At 40.3% G+C, this 12,014-nt stretch overlaps 1 protein-coding gene across 1 annotated transcript; it reads left to right on the forward strand.

Moving 5' to 3' along the window:
- The first annotated feature begins 72 nt into the window (after window positions 1-72).
- LOC135086082 (BRCA1-associated RING domain protein 1-like) lies at window positions 73-2,199 on the forward strand. Its single transcript, XM_063980841.1, has one exon. It carries the CDS (start codon window positions 215-217, stop codon window positions 1,814-1,816), a length of 1,602 nt encoding a protein of 533 aa, XP_063836911.1. The 5' UTR covers window positions 73-214; the 3' UTR covers window positions 1,817-2,199.
- The last annotated feature ends 9,815 nt before the right edge of the window (window positions 2,200-12,014 follow it).

Here is a 12,014-nt window from a genome sequence, read left to right on the forward strand (position 1 = left end):
TGAAAATAATGGAGAGGCCTCTTTATAACAACTAAAAAGTGATGTACGGTTTCTGAACGTAGCGTTCGAAACATCTGCCTGTCAATTCTGTCATTTTTTGTGTCAGTCACTGTCAAACGCAATCTGTGATGTTGTCAACAACAAACAAGTTTCCCGCGAGCTGAAACTTTATTACTGAAAATCAAGTGAAAAACCAACTTTTTACAGCAAAATAATGTCTGCGACTGATCTGAGTAATTTTCTGAAGGCCCTCGACGCGGTGAAACAAGATTACACCTGCGGCGTTTGCTCCAATCTCTGCGAGGATCCTGTTACTTTGAGCAAATGTTTTCATTTGATTTGTGGCAAACATTTCGAGAGTTTGAAGACATGTCCGACTTGCAACGTGTCTTTGGAAGGCTGTACTATCTTCGCTGATGACCGTTTAGGACCTTGCGTTCAGTCTGCGAAAGAATTGGACAAGATTTTCGACAATTTTCGCCCTAAGGATGCCCAACCTACAAAAGCTGAAAATACAACGAAAGCGCCGAAAAAGCGCGCTAGGCACAACACAAACGACAAATCAAGCGACGAAAAGGCACAAAAAGAGACTAAAGCGCTTTCAGACAAATCTAATAAGGTACAAAAGCCAAATATGAATACTTCTCTCCTGTCTAATGCTAGTTCTAAAGCTAACAAAGCAATCGAGAAACGTAATAACAAAGGTGAGACGATGCTTCATATATCCTGTAGATTGGGAAAAATCGATAAAATCACAGAACTACTCAACCAGGGTGCCAATACAAACACAAAAGACAATGCTGGCTGGACACCGTTGCACGAAGTTGTTCAAAACGGCCGTTTGGACTTGGTCAAGCTGTTGTTACAGTATAATACTCTAATAAACGTGCCCGGGCAGAGCAATGAGACACCGTTGCACGAAGCGGTGAGGTATAACCACATTGATATTGCCGTAGAGTTGGTTAAAAATGGTGCGGATTTAAATGCTCGCAACTGTAAAGGAGAAACCCCTTTGCAATTGGCACAAGGAGCTATGAAGGAAAAATTAATTATGGCATCGGAAGATATCATTCAAACGCAAACTGTCAACATTACATTGATATCAAACCTTCATTCGGAATTAGATTTTGATGATATACGAGTATACTGTAACTCACAATTTCGTACTGTACAGAACAAATTGAAGTTGTTAACGAAACATCACACCAATTTGCATGTTGAAACAAAATTCACGAAGAAAGTTACCCACTTAATAGTAGACGCAGAGGAAGATAGAGTTTGTACGTCAAGTTTGGATGTGCTACAAGGAATAGCTTATGGAGTATGGATTTTAACAACGGACTGGATAACAAAGTCAACAGAAGACAAACTAGAACCATTTGATCGCTACGAAGTGACTGGAGTTGGTTCAAAAAGTTACAACGGTCCCAAAAACGCCAGATACAACAAGTACAAGCAGTTCCCTGGATTATTCGACGGTTGTCATTTCTATTTGCACAATTTCAACACGAAATATGAAATCACAAAGAACATAGTTGTAACAAAAGCTCTACTCACAAAACTAATTATGGATGCAGGTGGAATCGTTCTCCGGAGAGTTCCAAATCCAGAATCCATTCCGGACTCTGAGAAACTTGTTCCGTACCATGCGAATAAGGATGGGAAATTAGTGAATTGTTCTCATTACATTATTTTTAAGGATATGTATGAACCAATGTATAATATGCAGCATTTGAAGGCTTTACCAATTGGATGGTTAATTGAATGCGTCGAAAAGTATGAGTTGTGTGAACCAATTGTTTACAATTACGCTTAGATTTTTAATGAAGAATTAAAATGTGTAAATGTTTATCGAGCTCTCTAAAGATGGCCTTGTTACAAAATCTTACAATTAGATTGTATTAAGTACGAAGTACTAAAAATCAATTAACTACCTCAATTTTTGGTCCATCTATTTTATGTAGGTATTGATTTCTCTAATTTAAATATAGAAAATTCGGGTCCAAGTTATGTAATAATGACTCTTAATATAAAGCCCATAGGCTCGAATCTTGTCTGTGTTAGAATGAGTATTGAATGTTAATTATTCTGAATAATATGAGCTTATTTTGGGAAGGATCTAATTATGTTATAATTTAATTAGCCTCATAAGTGGCCATTTATTTTTGAGTTTTACTGAATAAAGTATTTTGTATAGATTTGAATGTTTTCTTTAACCCATTTAAATGTGGTATATTTTAGGTACAGTCAGTCAAATACTTAAATCTTGTAATTTGGAGAGAGGATTAAGCCCCAGATTAGAAGTATTTTCATCGATAAATTATCCATAGATCATAATTCGAGGTTTAGGCTAGTCTCTAGCTTGCGGAAGTCAACTTCTACAAGTTTTATTGCTAGTCTATACCTCACTTTATGGCGCAAGTACACTATGCAGAAAATTATCCAAGTCGAAGCACTAGCCCGCACACCGAAGTCTGGGCGACGCACGCGAGGAGGGAGGAGAAAGTAACCGAGATGGTGTTCACACAGCGTTGCCAGACGTCCCGATTTTGGCGGGACGTCCCGATTTTTAAATCAAATTTAAATGTCCCGCGCGGGACAGGCTCGGTCCCGCTTTTCGCAGAGAGACACTCACTTCACCAGATTATTGTTTGAAACGCCATATTATTCTAAAGAATAAAACTTTTTAATTTTTTTTCTTTTTTTATTCTAAAGACGAATTTAACGATAGAGTACCTAAATCTGATTTAAAATATTATTTTTTTGTTAAAATACATTTTCTATGGCTACTTTTGCTATCTATTGTCACGTAAACGTAATTTTAAGTCAAATAAAAAGATAAATATTTGAAAACCTTTGATTTGTATACGTTTTTTTACTATGTCCCGCTTCTGACGGAAGAATCCCGCTATTTTCACTCAAAAAGTACCAAAGTCCCGACTTGGCGAAAAAAAAAACTGGCAACGCTGTTTCACACTAATACGTCTTGGCCAATTTCCAGCATAGTGTACTTGCGCCATTAAAGTTTGATCACTACTTCTCTGAACACCAGGGCCGGATTAACCATCTCGGGGCCCCTAGGCACAGCTCGTTTCGGGCCCCCCTTTTTTTTTTGTCGCGGAGGAAATGCTTTGCGCACCGTCACCACTGCCAGGGAACAGGGTGGTGTGTAGGACTCTCGGTGCCCTAAAAAGGGCGCTGCTCCGTCCTGAAAAGGACGGGGTATACCCACTAAAACCTCCGCGGCGTTCCGTGATCTCCCAAGTGGGGGTGTCGTGTCGCGAGTATCCGGCCGTATCCTTAGACTTCCGCGACACCACCGGCGACAGCTCGCCTACACGGCAGACCCTACACGCCCCCTTGTGGGGTCCGATGGGAATGGCCCGAAACGCCAAGCCGTTCCCGTCAGACGGAGGTGCCCCCGCACCTCCGGCATGCTGGTCGCCACCTGGGGGCAGAGTAGAACGGTCGTACAATCGCCTTCTACACCCCCTTCTCCGCCTGCGGAGCGATGGGGCGAGAGGATCATTCTCCCGCTCGCGCTCCGCTGCCTCCTTCTGAAGGATGACCTCTTCGCAAAAGGAGGCGACCGCCTTCCAGCATCTTTCACTTCCCAGCGTGGCGTTGACCAGGCTCGGAAGCGAAAGATTCCGGCCCACGATCGCAGTGAGGACACGGCGCTGCTCCTCCCAGCCTGTGCAGACCGCGGGGGTGTGCTGCACCGTGTCATCCGCCGCGCCGCATTTGTGGCACAGTGGGGATTCCTCTCGCCCGATATGCAGGTACGAACCGAATCAGCCATGCCCGGTCAGCACCTGCGCCAGACGGAACGTGAGGAACCCGTGCGGTCGTTCCAACCATTGGTCCAGAACAGGACCAATGGCGTCCAGAGTGCGGCGCCCAAACTGCGCGCGAGTCATGTCTTCATACCAGCGGTCGATCATGATCTCGCGCTTTTCCTGAATGACGGCGCCGCGCCGCTCCGGGGCCGGGCGCTTTCCACGCGCCTTCTGGTCTGCCATGAAGTGATAGATGACAGACAAGACCCCAACTTCTAGCTCCCAAGGGGGAGTACCAGCAAGAACGCACGCCGCAGCGTGCCCTACCGTGCGGTAGGTCCTTGCGACCCTCTGCGCTATGGCCCGCTGAGGCCTGCGCAGAAGGGCAGCATTCTCCCTCTTGTTGAGTGCATCTGCCCAGATTGGGGCGCCATACAGCGCCATGCTCCTCAGAAAGCCGGCGTAAAGTCGACGACACCTCGTTTGTGGCCCTCCCAAATTCGGGAGGATCCAACTCAGTGCGCCGGCTGCCAGGAGGAGGCGTGGCGCTAGCCCGTTGAAGTGCAGGTTAAAATGCCACCTCCCGTCAAGCGTGAGGCCCAGATATTTCATCTGGCCTTTGACGTCAATCCTAACGTCCTCAACCACAACGTGGGCGTCGAGAGCGACGCGCTGGCGAGGTCCCGGAAAAAAGAGGGCCTCAGTCTTCTCCAGCGCGACTTTCAGGCCGAGGCGTCGTATTCTGCGAGCGACTAATGTGCCACCAGCCGTGCCGCGGCCCCAAATGTCTTCCCCGGGCAGTGACCAGACTGTCATCCGCATAGTATATGACACTCATTCCCGCGAGAAGGACGCCCTGGAGGAGCCAGTTGAAGCCTAGGTTCCACAAGAGTGGACCGAGCACCGAACCCTGCGGAACCCCGCTGGCTACACCGCGCCGTTTAAGCTGGCCGTCTCTGTTAACATACAGGACTTCGCGGTCCCGTAAATAATCGGCCAGCAGCGCTTGAAGGTACTGAGGCACTCTGTGATGTTGAAGTGCCTAGAGTATGGTGGAATGAGGGATGGTATTTGAAAGCGTTGGCCATATCGAATGATACAGCCAACACACCCTCAACCCTCTCAGCCGCCGCAGTGAGGCTTTTTAGCCTCTGAATTTAGTCGACCGTCGACCTGTCATGTAAACCAAAGCAGCCAACGTTACTAAAATGAATTAGGTTCCACAATATCGAAATATGACGATTGAATGTGTAAACCAAAATTACTCGACTTGGCGGAGGCACTACACTGCCGTGCCCCCAGATAACAAAAAATAATCCTTAACTTTTTTTTTCTTTTTTTTATCGGGTATGCCGGGCCCCTGGTCATAGTGGGCCCCTAGGCACTGGCCTAAAGTGCCTTATGGATAATACGGCACTGCTGAACACACTGTAGATGGCGGAATGCTCAAAAAAACTTTGTGCCCGGTTTGAATGGGACATTACAGACCCACAAGTTACAAAAAGATAAAAATAAAAGAAGTAAATCAGATGAAGGTATATTATTATTTTATTTTTACTGTTTATTACACATACCCTACACTTTGTTTACACTTTTTACATTCATACAAATCTAGGTAAAGTAGCCTCCTCATAAAATTAAAATCTGATTTTTTACAAGACTAAGGATTTTGAGGCTACAAAAAAATATCGTCTCAAAAATTCATTCAAAGGACGTTTTTGTAAATTTCAATTCAATTTCAAAATCAAATCAAATCAAATAATCATCCGTGCCTATAAACAACAAAGCAATAGTTTATTAAGACGAAACTTATAAGGAAAACGAAAATGAGCCGAGTGATTCGACCTTACAGTGGCGTCAATTGGTGAGCACAAATAAGGAAACCCTACTTATAAAGAAAATTACATAAAATAACTTAATATTACCAGAAACTACTCAATTTCAATATTTAAAACTAGACTTTCCACATTTCACCGAATACCTATACAAAAATAGGTGACTGCAACGTTTTTGGCAGTCCTCAATTTATAATCAACTAGCTGACCCGGCGAACTTTGTTCCGCCTTAATGGCAATAAATAAGCAGACTTTTTTTTTATTTCGAACGGGATAAAAAGTATCCTATGTCCTTCTCCTGGCTCTAAACTACCTCCCTGACAATTTTCAGCTAAATCGGTTCAGCCGTTCTTGAGTTATAAGTGGAGTAACTAACACGACTTTCTTTTATATATATAGATATAGATTTATTGGCCAGTAGGCCTAAGACGCGCGCCGTGATAACTTTTATCGACGTTAAAATGTATGGGGAAAATCGACAAAATGGCGTGATAACCGCTTATCACGGCGCGCATCTTAGGCCTACAGAAAACTTATTGCTCTTTCAAATTAGACGTTTTGAACCGGAAACTAGTAGGTACTCCGTTTCTAGTGATTTATATGACAACAGTTATGTATTGTACATAATAGACTGCAGGCAGGTCAATCAGTTTGATTTGAATCATATTTTACAACACGATCGAGCTAACTGCGCACTTCGCTGAATACTTCTCACTAGCACACTTCCCCGCGCTCGCACCGTCCGTACCAGAGCGGCGATGTGACGTCACGGCAGCCAGATGCGCAGTGAACTCGACCGGGTTGTAAGAGGGAAGCAGGGCGATTGATTTGATGTTTATTAATAGGTAAAGATATTAAAATAGGGAAATGATCACTACCAAATGTGCTGTTTAGAACACTCCATGAGCAGAGTAAGTCTGAAGAAGATGGATTTTGGGTTGAATCTTTTTCGACAACCTCTCTTCTCTTCTGAATTATCGGCCTTGTTGGACAACCATTGTTCAAAATACACAGATAAAGTGATGAACTTGAAACTCAAAGGTTTATTCCACTTTGATCACCATACTCCAGGAGATATTTTAGTGTCCTTTGATCACCTATGGATAAGATCACTTAGGTGATCAAAGTGGACTTTTTATCCATGGGTGATCAAAGGACACTAAACTGTCGCTTGGAGTCTTGATTATCTGGGTGATCAAAATCCAGGTGATCAAAGTGGAATAGACCAACTTAAAAGGTCCAGAAGGCTTCTGTAGCAATGAATGGTAGGAACCTCATAAGACATGGTGAGCATACAAGTCACCCAAAATAGAAGTAAAGGAGGAACAGATTTCTAAGTAGTCTGTCAAGGCGTAAATAATAATTATCGATAGAAGCATTATTAGGACGGGGAATATAAACGGATAAGAAGGAGATATCAAAAAATTGAAAATGAAAATATTTTATTATAAATAATTTAAAAAAAAAGAAAGAATGAATTAACAAAAAAAAAGAAAAGAAAAAATACTCTAATGACCACAACATTAATGTCTTGGCTATACGAGGGGAGGGGATTTTGGTGGTAAGGGAGGAAACGTTTTAAAAAGAAGACACTTCCCGAAGAACCATCGTTCCTGCCCCGAGAGTGAAGTGTGAACCAGGCATTAGTCATGTCTCCGAGACAGCTAGGACTGGCGGGGAATTTGTTCTTAAGATGATAAGATATTATTTACAGAACAATAAAAAAAAAGAAAATATGACTAAGACTTAAAATTAATTGAAAGAACTATTGTGACAAAAATTGCTAATGCTATTTATAATAAAAAAGACTATAAAAATAAACATTAATGCTACGGCAATTCCACTGAACTACCACCGGCTTCATTAATATCAATTATGATTAGCAGCTAACTAAAGACAAACTTTTAAAGAAAAACATTATAAAAGACATAATTAAATAAAAAAAGAAATATACCAAAAAGATGCGTGCTAATTTAATGCTACCGATTCACAAAAAAAAAAAGAATTAAATGAACTGCGACTATAATACATTATTATAAGCAGCTAACTAAAGTTAAAATCTGTGCGCAACGTTGGACGGTAGGGCGTTTTTACGACTGGAAATTTTATTGGTAACAACAAAAAAAGAAAAATACACATAACAATCAAAACATTACATAAAAGACTAAAATTAAATAAAAAGAAATATGTCAAAAAGAAACGTGCTAATGCTATTTACAAAAGAAAAATAAAAGGAGAAAAAAAAAATACATTAAAATACTTCGGCAGTTCCATTGAACTACCACTGTTTTCATTATTATAATTAATTATAGTTAATACAGCTAACTAAAGGGAAAGCTTTTGGCAACGTTGGACGGTAGGGCATTTTTACGACTTGGAACAAGAAGAATAATAAGAGAAAACTCGCTTCTGGTGGCTCTCTTTCCTAGGGAAGTTTTTTTACAAAGCGTCCCCTTCTTTTTATTTGGCGCCCTCTTAAGACAGCCGCCCGGGAAAAGCAAGACGAAATAATAAAAGAAAACTCGTTTCTGGATGCTCTCATTTCCTAGGGAAGAGTTTTTTTTCACAAAGCGTCCCCTACTCGCTTCTGGGGGCTCTCATTTCCTAGAGCAGAGTTTTTCACAAAGCGCCCCCTTCTTTTTATTTGGCGCCCCCTTAAGACTGCCGCCCGAGGCAGGCGCCCCAAAAAATGCCACAGCCGTGGTGGTTTACCAAAATTTCTTCAATCTTCCATAGACCAATCTGTGGGAGTATTTATGCAACCAGCCAAATTTTTGAGACCGCTAGCACCGCTAGGTTTTGCGACTAATAGAAATAATTGATAAAAAAAAACTTTACTTAAAATTAAATAAAAAAAAATGAAATGAAAAAAGTACATGCTAATGCTATTTACAAATAAAAGACGCATAAAGAGATTCTGCGATTTCTTCCATAGACCAATCTGTAGACAAAAAGACAAAAGAAAGACAGTAACAGTTACAGACTTAAAATTAATAAAACAAATATGCCAATAAGATGCGTGCTAATGCTTTAAAGATAAAACTATAAATACAAAAAAATACAATAAAATACTTCGGCAATTCCATTGAACTACCATTATTGTCATTATTAATGTTATTATTAATAGCCGATTTTTTGATACCGTCCAAAATTATACCTTGAATTTTTTTTGTTACCAAAAATTTGCCAAACCTCTTAGGTTGAACGATTTTTTTTATCCAGCGTAGGTCTTGGCTTGCAGTTTTGCATCTCACTTGATGGAAAGTGATGATCAGAAAGCGAGTTTCATCTGGAATCCTCAACCGCATGGCGCAAGTACACTACGCGGGAATCGATCGAGGCGTATAGTAAACATAAACACGCACTTCAGTTAGTTTCGCCGTGTCGCCCATACTTCGTGCGGGCTCGCGCTTCGTCTCGGTCAATTTCCCACATAGTGTACTTACGCCAACAGAGGAACGCTATCTTCCAACTGTAGGAATACAACTATACTGTTAATATTGTTTTATGGCGATAGATTTAGGTAAGATGGTGTAGAAGGTTCGATTTTTTATGACTGACAAGAGAGAACCAGCTTTATGTAGTATGCGGTCTAACAAACGCACTACTGACGTCCTGCTCAAAACGTCTAATTTAAAAGAGCTCATAAAATATACTGGATGACTTTATACCTCAATTGCTAAGTCCACTCACTAGTTCAAAAATAAATACTAACTCCACTAGTTATGACAACTATTTCGACGATTTCACTCATTAGGCAGTAAATATTAAAGGTCTAGCGCTTAACTGATACTGAATAAACATTTTTTCTTTCTTTCTTTCTTTCTAACTAAGTCAGTGCCTGAGGTATGGGAGCGGCACGGGAGGGTGTTTTTGTGATTTCAAACGTCAGCGAGACTTCAAATGCGCTTCAGATTTGTATGTTCTGTCACATCATAATATTTTTTTTAAAAAGATTATTAGTAATTTGTTATTACACAAATTACTAATACTCCTGTTAACCCCTCGTACAAAGCTAAATATGCTTGTGTCACGAGTGAGCTCACCACAATAGTCGAGCGGCGGCGGGGACCGTACCCGCGTTCCCCGGATCACGAGTCGGCCAGTCCGACCCCTTCACCGTTCGGCTATCGTGGCTTCGTAATTAATATCGTGGCTTCGTTAATATGTCAATGGCATCCCTCCCGTGCCGTTTCCATACCTCAGGCTCATTTAAGCGCTATGTTTATACATTTTAGTATGCGCACGTAAAGGAATGACATTGTATGATTTTCTCTTAATTTAGTATTAGGCTATTTTCAACCTTAATACAATTCATTAAGGTTCAAAATGCACCTACTTCATTTATTTTATTTTCTCTAATATTCATGAAAAAATAAAAGTATTATTATCACCATAGCTAATAAATACTCTCTCTCTGTCCTATATTGATATCATTAAGATGAAAAGAGACAAACAATGTTAGTTAGATTGGTCTTTAAAAAAATAAAATTTTCAATTTTTTGCTAATTTGCCTACAATTTAATGCTAAATTAAGAGATATTAAAAATATACATTAATACATCATTAAAAGTTCCTATCTACCTACTACTTACAACAACATACTTAATAACATTTAATAATAAGGAAATAATGACATTACATTAATTTTATATTAGTCATCTACCTTCAAGAATATTGACCAGTGTTATATGAAGCGATACTCAAAAATATTTTAGAACAATCTAAAATATTGAAATATAAAAAATCGCAGTCTAATCTGTTCAAGTCAAAAAATATACACTTTAGTATCATTTCAAAAGGTCTTTGTAATAATAATTCAACCCGATTGAGCTAACTGCGCATTTCGCTGGAATGCGATTCCTTCGCACTGACCCGCAAACCTCCCCGTCCGTACCAGAGCGTCGATGTGACGTCACAGCAGCCAGGTGCGCAGTTAACTGACGCACTGACTAACTTAAAAAGACCGGTTTGTACGCGCTGATTCTGCTACTAGAAAGAACACTTTGGGACCAATATGTCGCCAGAATCGGCACCACTTTTATACATTTACTTAGAAATTATCCTAAGAGTTGGCGCACACCGTTGATTTTTCGTCGGCCGATAGTTTAGTCGGGCAGTTGATCAGTATGGGCATGTATGGGAGTGCGCACGCCGATTCGACTTGGCCGATTCTTCATACAAATTAAAATCGGGCACAACTATCGGTCAACTAAAAATCAACGGTGTGCGCCTACTCTTAAAAGAAGTAATTTTATAGACAAATATTATACACATATGGCGCAGACCACATACTTTTAATTGGGCGATAGTTGGGCCCGATTCTAATTTAAATGAATTTCAAATCGGTGTAACGTGCGCACTTCCATACATGTCCAGTCGAACCTTAACGTCGAACTCCTCCTATGTTCTTCTGATTAATTTCGTTGCGGGTCCAATGACAGTTTAACTTTCCCCCGGGACAAACTTGACCTTCACTGGTTGGGTTTTTATTGGCGGTCAAGGTGTTGTTTCGTTCCATACAATATGTCCATACTGATTAACAGCCCGACCCAACTATCGGCCGACTAAAAATCTGTAGCCTGCAAGGAGTCTAACGCCCGTATTCACAAACGATGCTTGCGTAAGTGAAGCACCAAATCAAACGCATAGCATTGATTAGAGTAATAAGACACAGGTTTTAACGCGACGTTTATTAATAAGTTACATTATTAGCCGAAACGTCAAGCCGTGAGTACATAATGTAACTCATTAATAAACGTCGCGTTAAGACCCGTGTCTTACTATTTTAATTGAAATGGAACGCGAAAGTTTAAAATCTTAAAGGATTAGAGCTCTGCGATTGGTTCGTGTGTCACCCTGTGCGTCCACGCGCGCTGTGAGACCTCACAGTAATGTTTGTGAATAGGGGCGTAAAATATAATACAATTCGGTAATACATATTGAAATAAATGCTTTTATATAAGACTAGCAATCATACTTGATTTTTTTATCTGTGACACCAACCATAGAGACGACAGTCTTTTAAATCATAGACAATCTACTCCATTTTAAAAAGTAAAAGTATACTTAGCGGGTTTTCTTATTGAAGTAATTTTAAAATATTTTACTAAATAATAAATCTTTTATTACTCTAAACATTCATTATAACTATTCACAATAATTTTCAAACTTTCTCTAGCACCGTTCATTCATAAATAACACAAATATTCGATTACAATGATAATAATATACGCTATTTGATATACATAATGAAATAATAGGCGTAGTTAGTATATGAACTACAACTTGACAGTTAACTATTTATTTACTCGCACATCATCGCGAGAGAAAGGGAGCGAGTGATATCGTGAAAGATTGAATTTCGCGAGGGTAGTCCTTAGTTCGTATGTATTTCGTG

The sequence above is a fragment of the Ostrinia nubilalis genome, chromosome 30 (genome assembly GCF_963855985.1).
Source record: "Ostrinia nubilalis chromosome 30, ilOstNubi1.1, whole genome shotgun sequence".
In the NCBI taxonomy this organism is placed as follows: domain Eukaryota; kingdom Metazoa; phylum Arthropoda; class Insecta; order Lepidoptera; family Crambidae; genus Ostrinia; species Ostrinia nubilalis.

Excerpts from the sequence above, each read along its gene's own strand:
- LOC135086082 (XM_063980841.1), top strand. The coding sequence starts at position 215 with ATGTCTGCGACTGATCTGAGTAATTTTCTGAAGGCCCTCGACGCGGTG.